The following is a 20450-nucleotide window of genomic DNA, read 5'->3' as shown; positions in this document are numbered from 1 at the left end:
ATGAGATCTGGAAGGAATAGGGCCCATATATAAATAGGAAAGTCATTCCTTTTTCATATGTTCCTTCTATGCACAGCTTGAAGATAAGAAAGTAATTTTACACAGCATTTTTATAATGTGTCAAAACTTTTGTACAAGACTGATTACATGAGGTCAGATGAAAAAATTTTTTCTGTGGCATCATGTATAAGCTTTGGGTCATAGAACATTTCAGATTCCTGATTTTAAGTTTGGAAAGCTCAATCTGTCCTAGAAGATGAGCCTCTGTCAACGAAGAGATGACTGGAATACCCCCTAATACCTGGGTGACCATTACACACATTTAGTGAAGAGTTACCAAAAGAACAAATAAAGACAGAAATCCACAGTTGTGGTATTGCTTTCAGATGTTAGAATTATTTCAGAGAGCTCACACCTCTGAAAGGAAGGGCAGAGGACAGTAAAACTAAGAAACACTCTAGGAACATGACCTAAAGATCAATATTGGCTCTTTGAATACAAAAATAAACCGTGGCCAACATCAATCCAGTTAATGTTTAAGGGGAAGTAGCTGTACTGTTTCTGTTTCTATTTCAATATCAATAACAAAAGGAGAGGGCATAATAACAGTACCAAACTGATACAACTGCTGCAAGTACAGAAGGACTAAACAGGTGAGTGAAGTAACCGGCAAACTCACTAATGGAAGTGGGCAGAGCTAACTAATGTTGTCACAATATACAAGTCTCAAACTGACAAATTATTCAAAATTCTAAGTCTATTGTAAGTACTGATGACAGAATTAAGGGGGCAAATCCTACAGAGAAACGTTTTCCTAATGGGGCAGTGGCACTCCATGCACTCCCTCTCACGCCTACCCTGCTGCCCTCAGCAGGCAGGGGCAGTAGCACTCCTCCATGAGCACTGTTCAGTATGCGCTCTGCTGTGGCACGCTGTCTCCCCACCAGTGCTGCTGAGCGCTCCTCAAGTCAGGAGACAACTCTTGTGCATGTCAGTACTTCCAGGGCGCCTGCTCCTACACACAGTACAAGCTCAATAAAAACATGACATGAGGGCTGGGCATGATGGTGCACACCTTTATTTCCCAACACTTGGGAAGCAGAGACAAGCAAAAGCTACACACTGTTTAAAAACAAACAAGCATATTAATTGAACAAATATTTATTTCATATGATCTGGTTCAGGGTTCATATTTTATAGCCTTAGCCACCTTGATATCAGGAAAGCATTCAGTAAAAAAAAAAATTTCCTCTTTAAAAAAAGAAAAAAGGGGTTTATTCAAGGGAGACAGCTGGACTAGGGGTGTAACTCAAGGGTACAGGGCTTCAAATAGCATGTATGTGGTCCTAGCTTCTATCTCCTTAGAAAACCATACACCCAGCTCCTATGGATTGGCATAAAAATCTATGATCCCAGCAGCTAGGAGGTTTAAGGGTATCCCCACCTCCACAGTGAATTAGGGTAGCTGAACATGAGACCCTACCTCAAATAAACACAAAAACACACTTACCAAGCATCCTATGAACATCGGACAATGAGCCAGGCTCTGGGATTATAAAGAAGAGCCTCCAGTAAGACAAGCATCTTGCCCACCACTGAGTGGATCATTATCACTGACTCAAGAACGAGCCACAGTGTTCTTCCCACCAAAAGAATAATGTATCTCAGGTGCCTCTGCACTCACAGTAAAAGATAAAATTAACAGCAACAAACCCCACCACATTCTGCATCACTGCTTGGCACAGCACATTACCAAAGAGTCAAACTACCCACAAAGGTGAACACTCTTAACCATCAAAGCCTGGGGTCAGGGGAAAACCAAACCTAATCTGCATCAGCTTTCCCTAAAGCCAGCACAGGTAAATACCTAATCTAAGAAAAACAGCATTTTTTCCTTAGCTAAGCAAAGCCAGCTCGGCAGCAAACCCCATCTCCAAGCCCCTGTGAGCCAGACTCTGGCCCAAAGACTCTCAGTACTCTGTAAAAATTCCAGAGTGTCCACTTACTTTAAATATCAATTAGAAAGCTGGTTTAGATGACAGATGTTTTGAATTGTGGTATTTCAGGGTTAGATAAGATGTTTACCCAGCTGAAGACTTAGGGTGACCACCTACCTATCTAGCCTACCCTGCCCTGTATGGTAGCAGATAGCTGGATGTGATAAATCACAACAACATAAAATTGGCATGCAGGTGTACATGCAGAAAGAGCACTCATATATTAAATAAATAAATAAAATCAGAAAAAAAAAGGTTCTCCTGATAAGAAATAAAATGCAATTTTCCTCAGAAAAGGAAAAAAGCCAAAAGCATTGGGCTCTGCCCAGTAGAACGTTCTATGATGATCTGTATCTGTACCTGTACTTTCCAGTTCAGTAGCCCCTAAGCCACTCAGTACTGACAGCTGCAATCTGTAGGTGTGGGTAAACATGAAATTCCAATTTTATGTTGTTGTGATTTATCACATCCAGCTATCTGCTACCATACAGGACAGGGTAGGCTAGATAGGTAGGTGGTCACCCTAAGTCTTCAGCTGGGTAAACATCTTATCTAACCCTGAAATACCACAATTCAAAACATCTGTCATCTAAACCAGCTTTCTAATTGATATTTAAAACTTCTTTTTAGGTGCATTTTCAACAACATTTTGGCAATCTTTATTCTAAGTGAACAATGTTGTAATGACAGGTGTACAAACAAAAGGATCTATAAACAAAGAAGCAAAAAACAAAGAAAGGTTCATGGGTTTATGGGGCAAGAATCATGTGTGTTTGAAGGAGTCATTTGTCTGCCTCTTTACGGAGTTTCAGTAGCTCTTCCTAATAAAGCGCCCTATTTGCTTTTTGGTGTCAGAAATCTGTACACCAGTTAAGCAAGTACACCTAACACCCAGCTACTGAGCAGATCTTCCGGGAATCCCTTTGACATTGTTCAATTTTCCATTTGTGAAAGAGAAACAAAATGCCTAGTGAACTCTTGATAGACAGGGAAGAAGTGAAACACACAATGCAAAGAAAAGACTAATCCTCTGTAGGTTAGCATCTTTGACCCTCACTCAGCTCAGGCTTTCAACTAAAGTCATTCCTACTTTGTTTGACGTAAGTGTTTTGTTATGGTCAGACTGTGACCAGTATTCAGCTTGTGAGAAAACTTATTGAAAATATACAAACTAAAATCTGAGGGGAAACCGATTAGATTGTCAACATGTAGCAGCCTGACGAGGAATAAGTGTCTCAAAGACACTAAAATATAGAGCCCACACTATGACCATTAAGTTGGAGGCAAAAGAAACCTCATGGATCTGTAGTTGGTAAGGAAGATGCTTCAAAAGCATTGCTTAAAAACACTCTAGAGGCAGGCACTGTAATCCAGCACTGGGGAAGCTGAGGCAGGAGAAGGGCTCTGGTCGGAGTTCAGTGCCAGTCTGGGTTATGGAGAGTTCAGGGCTGGCCTCAACACATAAATACAGTCTTGTCTCAAGAAAAACAAAACAAGCAACTAAAGGGCAACCGCAGCTTAGCTATGGCCATAGGTAACTTCAGGCAGCTGCACTGTAAGTCTCATAGTCTCAAGGTCAATGACTAATTATTTCATCAGGTTGACACACTTAACTATGTGTTACATAGAATTACAGATATTTCAGTTATTTCACCGTTCTCAAATAGAAAAAAAAATAGAAACTGTTTTTGAAAGCCTATCAGCTCATTTAAAACAAGGAAACGAGTATACTGTGCAAAGAATAAAGCCACCAGTTACTATCTAGAATACCTAGGAAAGCAAACTACAGCAAGCCAAAGCCATTCTTAAGACAGCAATGCGTTAAGATGAGATTCAGCATTACAGGCAGGAACTTCATTTTTCTCTCTCCCATTTACTATTGCTACCAGGCACTGAAAAGGACAAGGAGCTTACCAACAGTATCCAAAAAACGCACTGGCATCTGAACATCTCATTACAAAGAAGCAATGCAGGTACCATCCCCAGGGGCTAACAGACTAGATGGCAATGATGGAAGGAAAAGCCTTCATCTGGGGCAGCGGAGAACATTTCCTCACACAGCAGGGGGCTGCAGACCCTGTGTGCTGTCAGTCCTTTCCTGGCGTGTGGATAGACTTTGCAGGTGCAGACAGTGTGGGCAAGAGGGAGACGGAATTTAAAATGGAGAACTGTTTTGCTGCCTGACCCTGAAAACACCCTCTACTCTTTCTAACTATGAACTGCAGCACAGGTGCTGAGGAATCTGCCTCCCAGTTTTGTTTCCATAATAAATGTTTCCACATCTCACAAGGCCTAGAGACCTTACCCCTTACTTTAATCTTGAAGAAGAAATAGTCAATAAAAGAAAATAAAGGAGACAACATTTGGGCAGAAATGGAGGTTCTCAAAATATGTAAGGTTTATATAGGTAGAAAAGGAACACTGATTTCTCAGTTAGTGCTGTAACAGTGCACTTCAGCACAGCATTGCTCCTTCTCCCCGAAATGCAGCTGAAAAGCAAGGACAGAAATCCACTTAAAGGCGCTCAGGGCAAATTAGCTTAACACGAACAACAATGTTTAAAGTGTTAATAATAGATTTATGCGACAAAATATAAATCCTAGAAGACAAAAGAAACAAACTAAAATCTGAGGGGAAACCGATTAGATTGTCAACATGTAGCAGCCTGACGAGGAATAAGTGTCTCAAAGACACTAAAATATAGAGCCCACACTATGACCATTAAGTTGGAGGCAAAAGAAACCTCATGGATCTGTAGTTGGTAAGGAAGATGCTTCAAAAGCATTGCTTCACAGAGATGGGGAGGGGAGCAAGGATCTTCCATCTGCAGTTGGGAAGCCCTCGAGCGCTGCATTCCCACTCCTGTGACAGCTTTTCCGGTCCAATTTTAATAAGTCAATCACATTAAAATAGACAATTATAAAATTACACTTCTGAAAGCATCAGGCTTTCCTGGCTGAGATTCTAATGAGAAATCCAACGAGACTATTGTTTTCTCCAACAGCCAAAGCCTTCTCGACCAAAGCATACTATGTGTTCAATCATGGCTCCTGGCATTCGGAGCACCGCAGACTGGTTTGTGTGCACCAAGGCGCTCTCGCTCGCTCTTACCCGTGTATCCGGCGTACCAGCCCCAGGAAGCCACCATTCCCAAAAGCCATTTGTACATGAGTCCTTCGATGTACCAGAAGCTCTTGCTGTCCAGCACCCGCAGCGGCTGCAGGGCGATCACGTAGCAGATGTAGGACGGGATGGCAACCAGGTTGTTGGCGACCATGAAGGCGAACCTCATCAGGGCTTTCGCCACCATCCAGCCCAGCCACGGCGCCTCCTCCACGGTCACGGCCATCCTCACGCTGGCGTCCGTCCTGTCCTGGGGAAGAAAGGGGCAGTCATTTCAAGCCGAGGATGGGTGCAGCTCCTCGAAAGCGGCGGGCGGCGAGGCTCGGGGCTCCCGGGGAGCCATCGCGGCCCGGGGGGCACATTCCGGAGGGGGACAGCGGCCGCGCCGCGCAAGGTCAAGGGAGCGCTGCGCGGGCCGCGGCCGGAGGACCCGCTGGCCGGCGCCCGCTGCGGGGCAGCCCCGGCCCCGCCGCCCGGAACCCGCCGCGGGGCGCTCGCTCCTCGCCGGCCGCAGGGGGAAGGAAAGGAGAGGGGCCCAGGAAGGAGGAGGAAGGTGAGAGGAGGCCGGCGGGAGGGGGAGGGGAGCTGCACCCAGGGGTGCGGGCGCGCGGCGCGGGCAGCGGTTCCCCCAGGTGAGGAGGGGCGGCCTCGTCAGCTCCTCGGCGGGCTCCCCTCAGCCCGTTCTCAGCGGGTCCCCTCAGCCCGGTCTCCTCAGCGGGTTCTCCTCAGCCTGTTCCCTTCAGCCTGTTCTCAGCGGCTCCCCCAGCCCGCTCGCCTCAGCCCGGTCTCCTCAACGGGCTCACCTCAGTGGGCTCGGGCGGCGAGCGGCGACAGGGCCGAGGGCCGGCGGCGGCGGCGGACCCCGGCCCGGGGGTCGCGGTCATGGACGCGGCGGCGGCGGCGGCCCAGGCGGCCCGAGGCGCGGCGCGAGCGGGCGCGCGGGCGCCTTAGTCCCCTCGCGGCTGCCTGCGGACAGAAGCGCGGAGGGGACTCAGAGGCCGGACCTGTCACCGGGGCGGGTCCCGGGGAGGCGGGCGATGCCCCGCGCCCCCGCCTCCTCCCCGGGGCCTAGCGCGCCCTCGGCCCGCGGGCCACGCGACCAACGGCGCCGCTCCCCGCCCCCCGCCGCGCCCCACCTCACCTCGGGCGGGCGGGGGCCCGGGCCGGGCCGCGGGGGCCGGAAGGATACATGGCCGGCGGAAGGAGGCGGCGCGGGCCGGGCGGCGGCGGGAGGCCCGGGCCCGGCCGGCGGGGAGGGAGCGCGGGCGGCGGCGGCAGGCTCGGCCCCCGGGGCCCGGCGGTGGCGGGAGGCTCGGCGGGCGGGCGGGACGCGGCGGCGGCGGCCCCGAGCGCCCCCTGACGAAGGCGCGGCGCGCCCGGCCGGCCTAGGCCCCGAGTCGGCCGGAACGCAGCTCGCGAGGGTCTGGAGGAGCCCGGCCCGCCCAGCGCGGGCACCGGCGGCCCCCGGCCCCCGCTCAGCCGAGCGCGCGGCGGACGCGCCCTTGCCGCCCGGCCAGGCGCGCCGTCTCCTCTGGGGCCTCGCGAAGCCGGCGAGCACGCAGGGCCTCCTTCTGGACCTCCCCGAGCTATTACGGTCTAGCGATTTCAATCAGGCCTCTTACGTGCCAGAATTGTTTCTGGAAAGCACCTGGAACCCGAGTGACGACACGCGCGCGCGCGCGCACAGGGACAGAGGGACGGGCAGGGTCAGCGGGAAGCCAGTGGTCTGCACGGAGAAATGGAGCCGCGTTAATCAAACAGGCACACTCCTGATGCTGAGCACAATAGCCATGGGACCTCCTAGCCAGGCCTGGTCACGACTGGGCTATTAGCTTGTTTGGGCTCAAAGGCTGGAAAGGAAAACGGTCAGGCAGCACCCCTAAAGTTCTGTTTTTAAAACAAAACCTCCCAAACCAAGAGACCTCACGGACCCAGTGGCTCCTGTTGGGTGTGGTAGCTCATGCCTGTAATCTCAGCACTTGAGAGGCTGCTGCAGGAAGATTGCTGTGAGCTGGAGGCTAGCCTGGGATTCAGAACCGTTCCTACACGGGTTCCAGGGCACTCTGGGCTACCGTGTGATACCCTGTTTATAAAATAAAGCCTGTGAATAGAGCAGCAGCTTGTTTCTTCTATGAGACCAGGCCTTACGTTGTGTATAGTCCGGTCTGAGCTGGAACTCATAGCTCAGGCTGGCCTCCAACACACAGGTGAAGGTCCTGTCTCCGTCTCCCCAGTGTTGGGATTAGCAGTTTGAACCACAATGCCTAGCTAGGATGGCAGTTTTCACATGTCTCTAGGGAACAGCCATATCTGAAGGAGTATCACTTATTTTGTCCACTGTGGTACACAGCTATAATCCCAGCAGGAGAGGTGCTGAGGCAGGACTCCTGGGCCAGCCCGGGCTACATAGATCTGTCCAAAAAACCCAAATATGTTCATGCTTTCATCACCCTCCTTCTTTGATCCAGAAATGAAAGAAAAGCTGCCTTATGCCATAAGGAAATATTTTTATTCCTATTCCACACAGAGCCTGTATGAAATCCTTTCCGTGCATTTTCAAGGCCCGGGATATGATAAAGCACAGCAACAAACCTAAAAGGCAGGGGCTATGTAGAGAGACTCTGCCTCAAAAAAACCAACCAACCAATCAACCAACAAAACTGTTAACAGGAGAGTCTGGTGTTGACAGTTTATAGACTTTAAGAAACCTGAATCTTAGTGGTACCTGAGGTGATGATAAGCTTTCCTAGACCCATTTAATTGCAGGTCATGATTAGGTCACATCTGTTTGTCTGCATTAGTCTACAACGACTGCTACCCGAAATGCCAGACTGGTGCCTAACCAGTTTTCATCAAGTTCTGGAGGCTAAAGCCAAGACTCTAGGTGTGCACAGGTCTGGTGTCTTGTGGCCTCACTTGCTTGCAGATGGTCCTCTCTGACCCCGTACTCACTTCCTCACTCTCTGTGCATGCATCTGCCTCCTCTCCAGCTCCCTGCCCAAACCTCTTCTACTATTGTTTCATTCGGAGGGACAGGCCTCCATGGGTAAGTAGCAGGCTGGCCTTCAACTCATTATTTGGCCCAGACTTCACTACAGAAATATCATCCTTCCAAATGCCGAGATTAGAGGCATGCGCCACCACACCCAGCCAGACTTCTTACAAGATAACCAGTCTGATTGGACCAGGGCCCACACTAATGGCTGCATTTCAAAATAGTTGTCTCTTTTAAGGCCCTAGGCCTGTCTGCATTCTGAGAAAGCAGGAGCTGAGTTTCGGTGTATGAATTTTTGGGGGGTGTTGTTCAGCCATTCCATCCTATGGTTTACACCGAAGACATTGTTGCTCCTCATGCAAAGGACCAGGAAGCCCAGTCTCCACCAGCTCATTCTGTTAGGTAGCTTCACAGTGGGAGGGTTTGCTTGCTAACTTGGTTGTTGTTGTTAGTGGGGGAAAGCCAGGGCCTCATGCTGCTCAGCAGGCACTTTACAGCTCTAGCCTTCCCTTAAGCTTAAAATTCCGAAAAGCATGCAGCACCCCAGGCTGCAGGGCAGCTGTGCCAAAGGTGTACGGAGGGGCTCGTCTTAGCTCTTCCACCACAGACTTCCATTCATTTAGAGTATGGGAAATGGTGTCAGGCGCCTTGCTCAGGAGACCATTTCAGGGTGTTTACACCTATTGTATTTCAAAGTCCATTTAAGTTATACATGTTGCATTCATTTCTTCACCTTACATACAATACCTTCTACTTGCTGGAAAACTTTTATACCTTGCCACCTTTTAACTTGCTGAGGATTTTTCTGTGATTTATTTGCACTCTACCACATTCGAATGGACATATACATTACCTGAATGATCCTAACGGGAAGATCAGAATGGCTGTAGAAACTTCCATGACAACTAGCATCCAGTTCCCTGTCCTACCACCTGAGAGCTGTCTTTATGAAAACATAAACCTCAATTCCAGAATTGCACAGCCTTGGTGTACAACTCCAAGAGGGAAAAGAGGAGACAGACCCTGTCTTACAGCAACAGGTGTCATAGTTTCTATCTCAGACCCTTACATTTGAACCACAGAGCATGATGGGAAGATGCAACAACTTCATTTCTTGGGTCTCCACACATTTGAAAACAATCTAACCTAACACCGCAGAAGGATAAATTCTACCCACGTGATCTGCACATGCACAACAAATTAGGCTATAACTCGAGGGGCCTTTGGGTAGGAGAGTCCCCCTGGGCCTACTCTTTTCCTGGTGGCAATTATGAAAACATTTTACCTGCCCGTGCTGGTTTCTACAGCAAGGCTCCAATGAACTATTTCCTCTCTAGGGGAGCACACCAGCAGTTTTGTGCCTGTGCGGTGATGACTTGGCACAGGCCCCAGATTGCTAGGAAACAGCGGCAACCTAGAAGTCAGCAGCCCCAGAGAGTCTGGCATTCCAACTGCTGCAGCGCCAACCCCCAGCAGGACAGAAAGATGTCCATAGTCGGTCTACACAAAGCCTACTGAGCCATCGTCTTAAAGTTCTCCAGACAAAGTGGCCCGACCCTCAAGTCTCGACTGCCACGCTTCAGTTACTAATCTTCCCAAGGTTGTCCCCAAACAGTGTTGTGACCTAAACAAGCCTGTCTCTGGGCTCCTTCCCTGGCGATCTGGTTCCCCTTTTCTTCTCAGGCTAAAACGATCCCTAGTGCCCTGTATAAGACTCAGATCCCACCACTAGACAGCACCTAGCTAGAGTCTTCTGCAGCATCGCCTCTCCCCAGCCACACCCTGTCTGTCCTGCCTCCTGAGGGCACAGCAACACAGCTTCTGGCTGGGAAAAATTCCCTACTGAGCATGCTCAAAGGATGTTCCTTGTTCCGTTCTCACTGCTGCCTATGCACCCCTTCTTCCAGTAAGATGGTTTTGTTTACTGTTGAGCACGTGATGAGGTGAGGGCCTGCCACCCGGCGCATGTGGAGGTCAAAGGACAGCTCTGTGTGGTTGTTCTTTCTGGAACCTCAACAGGGTTCCAGGGATCAAACTCTGGCTCTCCCAGTAAACACCTGTATCTACTGAGCCATTTCACTGGCCCTCACTCTTTCAATATTTGTGTCCTTGGTTATTTATTTTTGTTGAGGTAACTTCTCACTGAGTTGCTCAGTCTGGCCTGGAGCTCACAGTGAATTGCCCAAACTCCACATTTGATAAATGCGGGTGACAATAAGCCTTACAGAGCTGTCATGAGGATTAGAAGAATGAGCGCAGGGAGTGGTGACCCGTACCTATAGTCCCAAGCACACTTGACCAGAGGTTTGAAGACTGTGAGCTCCAGGCCAGACTGAGCAACACAGTGAGATGTTACCTCAACAAAAATGACTAAGGAAACAAATATTGAAAGAGTGTTCTCTGCCTCCAAAGCTGTGCTCCTGACCACAGGCTGGGGTGCTTCTCTGCGAGCCCCTGGCAGAAACGCTCGCTGGCGCCCCTCTCTGAGAGTGTGTGTGTGTGTGTGTGTGTACGCGAGCATAGGTCAGAGGGGCTGCTCCTCTGAAATAGGGCCTCTGCTTGGTCTAGGACTGGTCAAGAACCCCAGGGTTTCCTGTCTCCACCTATACTGTTTTAAGAAGCACATGTGTGTGGAGGAGGAGTATGTATGGGCATTTGTAGAGGCTAGAGAGTGACACAGATGCATTCCTTTTTAAAATATTTTTTAAAGATTTTATCGTTTATACAATGTTCTGCCTGCATATACACCTGATCACCAGAAGAGGGCACCAGATCTCATTATAGATGGTTATGAGCCACCATGTGGGTGCTGGGAATTGCACTCAAGACCTCTGAAAGAACAAGCAGTGCTCATAACCTCTGAGCCAGTTCTCCAGCCGAAGGTGTATTTCTTAATCGCTCTCCACCTTGCTGTTGGAGACAGGGTCTTTTGCTGAACCTGGAGTTCCCCCTTTTGACTAGCCCGGCTGGCCCAGGCACACCTACGTCTTGGCACACCAGCATTGTGGGTGCTTAAGTTCTGAACCCAAGTCCTTGTGCTTGGACAACAGACAATTTACCCCTTGCACCGTCTCTCTCTCAGCCTTGTCTCCTTCATCCTTGTCTCCTGCTGGCTTCCAGCTCTGTCCCTCATTGCACCAGCCATAGTGGGAGATGGCAGGAGTGGATGGGGTCTGTGATTGTGCACTTAGAAGCTGGTAATTTTCCCTTCCCTTTGTCTGTGGGTCAAATCCAGCCCTTGCGGCCCAGCTAACAAGTCACCTGAGAATCCATGGCCTCCCCAGTGGGTCTGTGTTGTCATTCCTCTGCAGACTGTGCTGAGGAAAGCCTGGGTGCTCTACACTGCAGAGTCTCTGTGAGGGCTCCACAGCACCTACCTTGTTCAGTGTTTTCCCAGCCAGCTTGGTCACCTGTGTGGCAGTGGTTCTCACATTGTGATTAAAACAATAGCAAAATCACAGTTCTGAAGTAGGAAGAAAATAATCTTATGGTTTGGGGCAGTCACCACAACGTGAGAAAACTATGATCGCAGCACTGGGAAAGCTGAGAACCACTAGTGTATGGGAAGAAGAAACAGATTTTTAAATTCAGTGCTTATTACTTTATTTGAACAATTTTTCACTTCCTAACATTAACAGTTGGGTATATTAAATGGTGACATTCAGTCTGTGACCAGGATTGGTTATGATGCTCACTGTGTAGGCCAGGCTAGCTTCCTGACTTGCAATGGCCTCTCTGCCTTTGCACAGAGCGCTGGGGATTACAAGTGCGCATCCCCGCATCTGGCGAAGCTCCCTCATGGTGCACTCTCTTCAGGAAATTCATTTTAAAACACTTTCCATTTATTATTTATGCTTCTCTCTCTCTCTCTCTCTCTGTGTGTGTGTGTGTGTGTGTGTGTGTGTGTGTGTGTGTGTCTGTGTGTGTCTCTGTGTGCGTGTGTTCATTCCTCTCTTCCCCCATCTTGCCCCTTCATCTGCTGGCTCTTCAGTACCTTAACCCTGGCAGTCGTTCTGTCTTCTACCCCATACTCTGTATTCCTGCTTAAAGCCAACTCTTGGCCCGGTCTCCCCAGCACCTAGGGAGGCGGGCTCTTGTCAGGTTTCTGGGCTCTCATGAGTCCGCTCAGAGTCACCTAAATTCCAACTTGGCAATTTCCCTGAACTCTGGCCACAGAAGTTTCCAAAACAGACTTCTTTCTATAAATAGTTCCTTGACTGGCTTTGAACTAATTTATGCCCTCCTTATTCCTCTTACTTCAACCTCAGAATGCCACATCTCAGGTTTCCTCCACAGCAGCAAGTCCTCACACAGAGGAACCTCTAGCTTCTGGAACCCTTTGTTCACAAGTATTCTATGTCTCCAAATTTATCATAAATTAAAATTAAAAAAAAAAATCCTGGGCCACCTCTATTCTGTATTCAAGTGTTAGGGGTTTGGTGACATGTAATGATAGAAATTAATTCCCAACTAAAGGAACACAGGGTAATTCCAATTTGTTGGGAGTAGCGATGAGACAGGTCTCTCTACGTAGGCCAGGCTGGCCTTGAACTCACAGAATTCCACCTACCTCTGCTCCCTGCCCCCAAGTGCTAGGATTAAAGGCGTGCACCATCATGTCAAGTTGTTCTGGAGCTCTTCATTCTCCTGCCTCAGCCTTTCCACTAGGATGACAGCTTCTGCCACCATGCCTGGCTTATATAGTAACGTCATTTATTCATGGGGAGCTCGGGTGTGCAGAAGTTAGGGGCTAGATCATCACAGACTGTATCACAATTGGACTGTATGGTCATAAGTGACCGGCACATCCTACTTTACTCAGGTGTTTCACAGCTTTTGCATTGAAAGTCTTAAACCTGGGCAATGGCTCAGGTCACCGATGGTTGGTGACCCCATATGACTTAGCCAGGGTTCTGTTGCTGTGATGAAACACCATGACCAAAAGCAACGTGGGAGAAAGGGTTTGTTTTGCTCACAGGTCCACTGTCATTCTTCATCCAAAGCAGTGAGGGCAGGAACGCATGCAGGGCAGGAACCTGGAGGCAGAAGCTGATGTAGAAGCCATGGGGGGGGGGTGCTTATTGGCTTGCTCCCCATGGCTTGCTCAGCCTGCTTTTCACTTGAAATGTCTTCTAGGCCTAGTTTATGAAGCATGCTTTCAAATCCATTATTTCTCTTAAACTTTCTCCTCCGCCAGGCTGTGGTAGCTCACACCTTTAAACTGAGCACTTGGGAAGACAGAGGCAGGAAGAGCTCTGAGAGTTAGTTTCAGAGCTAGCCTGGTCTACAGAGCGAGTTCCAGGACAGCCAAGGCTATACAAAGAAAAACCCTATCTTGAAACAAAACAAAAGTCCAAAGTTTCTCTTGAAAGTATCAAGTAATATCAATATGAATTATTTAAACCAGCCACTGGCAGAACAACCCTGAGAAGCCACCAGTTGGACTGCGGTGGGAGTGGGGTTGGGAAGGTCGGGAGCTGGGTCAGCTCCTACTTTAAATGCTGAGAATTAAAGCTCTGGGTAAAAGATGCTAAAGTATGGGGTTCAAGTATGGGATTTTCAAGATTTATTTATCTACTTATTTATTCATTGAGAAACACCTCATTCTGTAGACCAGGCTGGCCTCAAACTCATACAGATTCACTTGCCTCTGTTTCCTGTGTGCTGGAATACACCACCACACCAGGCTGTGTGTGTGCCTGTGCCCTCAGAGGCTGGAGGATTCCCTGCAGCTGGAATTACATGTGGCTGTGAGTCACCCAGTGTGGGTGCTGAGAATCACTCGTAAGCACTGAGCCTTTCTGCAGCCCCAAGTGAGGGCTTCTAGAGCTCAGAACATTCGAGTTGAATCATTATGGGTTGGGTTCCTGCACCAAGTGTTGGACACTCCGGCTTCTCTGTCTTAGAAGGTTCCTCCAGAGCTACCCCACATCTGGTTCTTAGCTGTGCCGTGCCATGTGACCCACGTGGTTTTTTCACAGCTCAGCCTTTGTGTTTCTCTCACTATTTGGGAACATGTTTTAGCTCCAGTTCTGGGACCCTACTCCAGGAGTTCTGACTCCGAGGCCGTAGGACAAGCTGGGGAGCTTTGGTTTTTAGTGCATCTTCCTGAGGTGGTGGTGTAGCATCTCCCGAGTGCTGCTATTTTTTTTTTTCTCCCATCACGAAGTCACCAGGGGAGTTTGTTTAGAGATGCAGAACTTGGGGCTGTACTGCAGCTCTCCAGGGCCAGGAGCTGCAGTTTAGTAAGATTCCATGTGATCCCAGTGTGCCTAAGGTCATCCGTGCACACACTGGAGCACAGCGAGAGCTGTGCACGGCTGACTAGGGAAGCTAAGTCTCTAGTCAGCATTCGTCCGAGGGAGTGCACAGAATCTCCTGGGTTAACCAGAGGCCTAGACAAGTGGTAGGACAGCTAGGTCCGCTCCACATGTTAGTAAGTACTTGGTAGGTGTTTGCTGTGTATCGAGACTTTGCTTCTCCACTCTAGCTGGGGAAAGGAAGCTAACAGGGCTAGTGAAATGCCCCTGTGCTCTGGCTAGCTGGCGTCTGGAGCAGCAGTAGACTTGTCCCACCACGTCAGGCCTACAGTTGGATTTCAAGGAAGAGACAGAAGCAAACTGGAATGGTCAGAGGGGCTCCTGTGCAGGGGAAGGGGTGATCTGGTCAGGAGCAAGAGGAAGGGAAAGTGGGCTTGGTTTCTCTGAGAGAGAGAGTGAGAAAAGGCCCCATTGTGACAAAGGTTTACCGTGACTGGTGGTGGGAGATGCTGAAAGTCAGGCTTCTGCACAAGGTATTAAAGTCCAATGTCAGTAATAAAGTCTTGATATGCAGTTAGCAAATGCAGATTATTTCCTTATTATCTTCACCAACAGTCATTCTTCCTTTTTTGTTGTTATAAAAAGAAAAAAAACAAAACAAAACAAAACCTTGGGCTATGAATCCCTGCCTCATCATCATTAAGTAAGTAAATAAAAAACTACATACTAAACAGAAATGTTTCTTGATCTCATGGCCGACAGAAACACAGGCTGCATTTCCTAGCCTCTTCGGCAGTGGGTGGGATCATGTGACAGTGGCCCTGCCTGTGAGCCAGAAGCAGAAGATTGGCTGTGACTTCTCTAAGGCAGCTTTAACGAATGGAAAATGCCCTTCCTCACACCTTTCCTTCCTGTTAATGAAGTAGAGACTGTGAGGTCAGTGAAGAGGCAGGACAAAGAGACAGACTGCTCGTCCTCACAGGCTTAGGTCAGCAGAAGAACTGCAGAGGAGCTCTGCAGTCCAGGAGCCGCTTCCAGGTTGGGGCAGAAATAAGGGAGATGTGAGAAAGCAACTAAAACTCTATTTTTTGGCTTGTGGTTGGCCATTGTAGATATAGTTAGGGAAGGAAGAAAGGTGACAGGTGAGAATGCAGATGACCGATGACCATCTCTCCAGAGCAGCCATTATGGGGCAGGGGGCATCAACAAGGCAGGGAGGGCAAGAACTGAGAAAAACAAGTTGCTTTAGTTATGGAAACCAAATTATTTTGTACTAAAGGGTCGCAGCATTAAGAAAGCTGAGAACCACTCTCCAGAGGTCCATGAGATAAAAGGCCAGGATCCTAACCTGTAGCATCATACGGAAGAGTCACAGGGTGAGCCCTTGAAGGGAGCACTGGACCCAGGACCATCCTTTTCATCTCTGGAGTGTACTATCCTGGTCTCACAATGAATAGCTTTTTCCCAACTCAGCTTCTGTCATGATTTCACCACAGTAACAAGACCATGGGCTGAAATCCTCAAAACTGCAAAGCAAAACACCCCTTCTCTCATTATAAGCAGATTTATCTGGGCTCAGTATCAAAAGCTAGCAAGTACCCTGGGTCTGGCTCCTACAAACTATGATCCCAGTGGTTTATTAATCTCGCTAACTGTTGTCTCCTCTCAGGTAAAACAGAATGTCTGTCTAGATTATGCAGAGGGACAAATCAGCAGAGCAGAAGATGCCAGCTGTGTTCAATGAAAGCATTCACATCTGGAAGACTGTCATAGCAGTGGTGACCATCATGGTTCAGAAGGTGAACAGACTAGAAGCAGAAAAGGCTTCATCTAGTGGCTGGAGAGATGGTTCAGCAGTTAAGAGCACTGACTGTTCTTCCAGAGAACTTGGGTTCAATTCCCAGCACCCACATGGTAGCTCACAACTATCTGTAACTCTGATACCCTCATACAGACATACATGCAGGCTAAACAGCAACACACATAAAATAAGAACTAAACAAATTATTTTTTAAAATCTCTTCTGCCTTATGGCATTTGAAGCAGAACCAGCATAGATGTTTATTTGACCTTTTGGGTGCCAGGCACATTCTGGGACTTCATTCTACAACAATAAACAGAGACATGTGGCTCCTACACTGAGATTACAGGAGATGGGGGTGTCGCTAAGTGGTTTCACACACAAAAAGTCCTGTAGAGCTCATGGCCTGGTGTGCTGCCTAGTTTTATGTCAGTTTGACACAAGCTGGAGTCATTTGGAAAGAGGAAACTTCATTGAAAAAACGTCCCCACCATATTGGCCTGTGGTGCGTTTTCTTGATTGATGAATGTTGGGAGGACAGCTGACTGTGGGCAGTGTCACCCCTGGACTGGTAGTCCTGGGTGCTATAAGAAAGCAGGCTGAGCAAGCCATGAGGAACAAGCCAGTGAGCAGCCCCCTCACTCAGGGCTCCTGCTGTGAATTTCTACCCTGACTTCCCTGGATGATGAAATAAACCTTCTCTTCCCCAAGTTGCTTTTGGTCATGGTGTCCTATCACGCAATATAAATTCTAACCAAGACACCTGGTTTAGCTATTAAACTAATGATGAATAATTATGTAATGACAAATTGAGTAAATTCCCTGAAGGGGAAGGAGAGCATGTTCCGAGAAGCTGTATCAGGGATCTAACATAATGGGGTAGAGTTAGGCCAGGTTACAGAGGTGAAGCCAGGTTAGGCAAGTGAAGGGAGAGAGAACACGTTTCTTCCATAGGATAGACCAGAGTGATGAGAACAAGTGCAGCCTGCAGGGGGAGGCAAGAGATGTGCCCGGGGCTGCCAGGGCAGTAGGCAGGTTCTCCTCTATGCATGGCAGGCAGCTTTTGGCCGTGAGCAGAAGCCTAGGATGTCACCATCTTGCTGTGGAACCAGCACTAGCCTCAAGCAAATGACCCAGCAGGGTCAACACTCAGGGTGCTGAAACTCACCTGCAGGTGTGTCCCAACACTCGGACGTCCCTGTGTTCCCACCACTCCCTCCAACTCTGTAGAAAACTCCGAGCTTGCAGGCTGTGGTGCAATTTATGAGACATAAGACTGCTTGGGTTTTTTTAGGAGCATCCAGCCAAGAGAGAGAATGCTAGCTCATGCTGGGATCAGACAGTAGAACTGAGAAGGTGGATTTGGTAGAAATGAAGGGCAGGATGTGGTGCGAGGAGGGTGGGAAACCTCTTCAGGCCCATATGGAGTAGCTGAAGCCTGAGAGGGAAATCTGCGTTCTGCACACAGGGCTTCTCCATACCATTGTGAGCACCAGGACACAGTGGTAGCCATAGGAAAACCTTCCTAGTGCCCAGGCTTGACAGTCAAAGGTTATAAAGGAAACAGCTGTGGCTGTCCAACCACTACCCTGGGCAAGGAACATTTAAACTTCCTCAGATCACTGTGTTCTAGAAGAAAAACCATTTTTATAGCCTGACCTACACCTAACCCAAACAGATTCGCTGGAAATGAGACCCAGAAACTCTTTCACTTTTCCCTTCCAGTGCTGGCCCTCCCCAGAAAGCGCTTCAGCGGCCTCTGTGAGTTACTTGCCTAAGTTTTATTGCTGTGAGAAATAGGCTTCAAATTAATTGCTTGCTTTTGCCATGCTTCAAAACTCATGCACTAAAGATAGTTAAGGAAAGTATTGCTTACTTAGGATTGTCAGTGTTGTTTGTGACCATTTTAACATCCTTTGTAAGACAGTCCAATTCCTTAGTAAGTCTAACAAACAATGCTTCTAACTTTTCGATGGCTCTGTATTCTTTTATGCACCATAAAGTTAATGTGTGGCTTTAGAAGTACTAGGTTAGAGTTAGGAACAAAGCAAACAAAGTCGAATAATGACATTATAAAACCAAAAGGTGGGACAGGCATGGTGGCTCTCACCTTCAGATACAGCACTCAGGAGGCAGAGGAGGCACATCGCTGAAGATGAAGCCAGCCTGGCCTACTAAGTGAGTACCTGGACAGCCAGGGCTACACAGAGAAACTCTGTCTTGAGAAAAAAAAATCAAAAGGCACATGTAATCCCTTTGTGCATTGTTCTCCTCTCGTTATTTTTAATTTAAAGTCTCTAATAAGCCTTCGACAACTTTCAGTGTTTTGTTTTGGTTTTTTGACCAATAAATTACAAGCAGACTAGCAATAAAGTCCAAGGAGAGAGAAAAGAGAAGGGCACGTCTGTCTGGGGTGTGAATACGGCAAAAACATGATACTCTTAAAGGAAACCCCATTTCTGAGACCCAACACAGCACAGTGAACACACTCTGACAAGTGTCTGAGGTATATACGCTTTCTCTATAAAATAATACTTAACATAAAGCCAGATAGTGGCACAGGCCTTTAATCCCAGCACTCAGGAGGCAGTGGCCGGTAGACCTCTGGGTTCAAGGCCAGCCTGGTCTATAGAGTGAGCACTCCTCGTCTCTTGCGAATCTGCTTACAGCCCTCTGACCAACTCTTCACTTAATGTGTCTCAAGTCAAGTTTAGTGTCTTCTTGACACCCCCAACTAATGATGATTTGGCTTAGACACTTTAGTGTTGCAGAAGTTGTTATCCTAACATATTAGGATTAAAATGGCAGGAATAAATCAAAAGGTGTCTACATGGGAATGGAGGTAGCCATGCTGACCAGATGAGAGGGAGGACTGGGCTCAGGCCAGGCAGGCTCTGGCCAGCTCCATGACACCCCCACCCAAGGAACACCTGCAAGGTGTCGGTGCCCTTTCCCTAGTAAATGTCTCAACTTCACGGGCAGTTAGACATTTATACATGTTCCTGCAGCTAATGCATCTACTGTCATACACTGAATTGTACATAAAGACATTTTCTTCTCCTTCTTCTCCTCCCTCCTCCCTCCTCCCTCCTCCCTCTTCCCTCTTCCGTCCTCCTTCTTCCTTCTCCTCCTTCTCTTTTCCCCCTGGGTTTCCAAGACAGAGCTTTCTGTGTAGCCCTGGCTATAGAGGAATTTTAAATCAGAATATGGCTGCTCTGGCAAGAGATTACATCCAAAGAAAGACCTTCTAGGTCTGTGTGATCCGGCTGGACTACAAACACGCCTTTAATCTAGGAGACAGAGGCAAGAGATCTGAGTTCAAGGCCAGCCTGGAATAGAGCAAGTTTCAGGTAAAGAAAAGCTTAGAACAGGATCAGATGAAAGGGGAGGAGGCCCTCCCCAATCAGTGGACTTGGAAAGGGGCAGGGAGGAGATGAGGGAGGGAGGGTTTGGAAGGGAATGAGGGAGCAGATACAGCTGGGATACAGAGTTAATAAAATTTAACTAATAATAAAAAAATAAATTAAATTAAAAACAACAACAACAACAAAAAAGCTTAGGCCTTTAGTCCCAAACAATGAAGATAAAATTAGTTTGTAGAAGGACTTTTACCCATGTTTAAAAGTGATATCTAATTGAGTAGCAGAAACAGTGACAAATCAGAGCAAGATCTGACAAAATAAGATACACCCAGCTTGGGCTGGAGAGATGGCTCAGAAGTTAAGAACACTGGCTGTTCATCCATAGGTCCTGAGTTCAATTCCCAGCACCCACATGGTAGCTCACAACCATCTATAGTGAGATCTGGTGCCCTCTTCTGGTGTGTATAGGCACACATGCAGGCAGAACACTGTATATATAATAAATGTTAAAAAAATAAATAACATAAATAAATGTTAAAAAAAAAAAAAAAAGAGATGCCCAACTCTCATGAAGAGAGCAAAGGGGAGCTATTTAAGGGGCAATGAAGAAAGAGGAGGCAGTTTTACCAGGACAGTAGTAGAGAGACAGGTTGCAGAGAAAGAACACAGGAGAAGGCAGAATGAGCCAAAGAATGAGGAGCCAGAAGATTAGAAAAGATAGCTGGAGTTATTTTGAGGCCAAGCAGAGCAATTCAGAAGCCAAAAGAAAAGCCAGATTGAATAAGTCAGCTGGGAGAGTTTGAGCCAGAACAGCTAAGTTGAACCAGCCAGCCAGAGTTCAGAAAGAACAACAAAGGATGAACTTTTTAAGCAGTAAATCTCAGAGGCTGAAAACATTCTAGGCCAAGGCTA

General features: G+C 48.0%; 1 protein-coding gene across 4 annotated transcripts in view; it reads right to left on the bottom strand.

Moving 5' to 3' along the window:
* Window positions 1–20450, bottom strand: part of Lpgat1 (lysophosphatidylglycerol acyltransferase 1) — a 111600-nt gene that overhangs the window by 59758 nt on the left and 31392 nt on the right. The window contains exons 1-2 of one of the 4 annotated variants that reach the window (XM_060364933.1): window positions 5924–6241; window positions 5109–5370 (exon numbers count right to left, since the gene is read on the bottom strand). In XM_060364933.1, coding sequence (XP_060220916.1) covers window positions 5109–5370; window positions 5924–6004 — 343 coding nt within the window. In that variant the 5' untranslated portion in view covers window positions 6005–6241. Of the gene's footprint in view, window positions 1–5108; window positions 5371–5923; window positions 6242–20450 lie in introns of those variants that run through there. The other 3 variants (XM_021658481.2, XM_021658480.2, XM_021658478.2) reach the window with 3 other exon arrangements.

This window comes from Meriones unguiculatus, chromosome 11 (genome assembly GCF_030254825.1).
Source record: "Meriones unguiculatus strain TT.TT164.6M chromosome 11, Bangor_MerUng_6.1, whole genome shotgun sequence".
Taxonomy (NCBI): Eukaryota; Metazoa; Chordata; class Mammalia; order Rodentia; family Muridae; genus Meriones; species Meriones unguiculatus.
The sequence above is the reverse complement of the archived record's forward strand: the minus strand, read 5'-3'. Positions and strand labels throughout refer to the sequence as shown.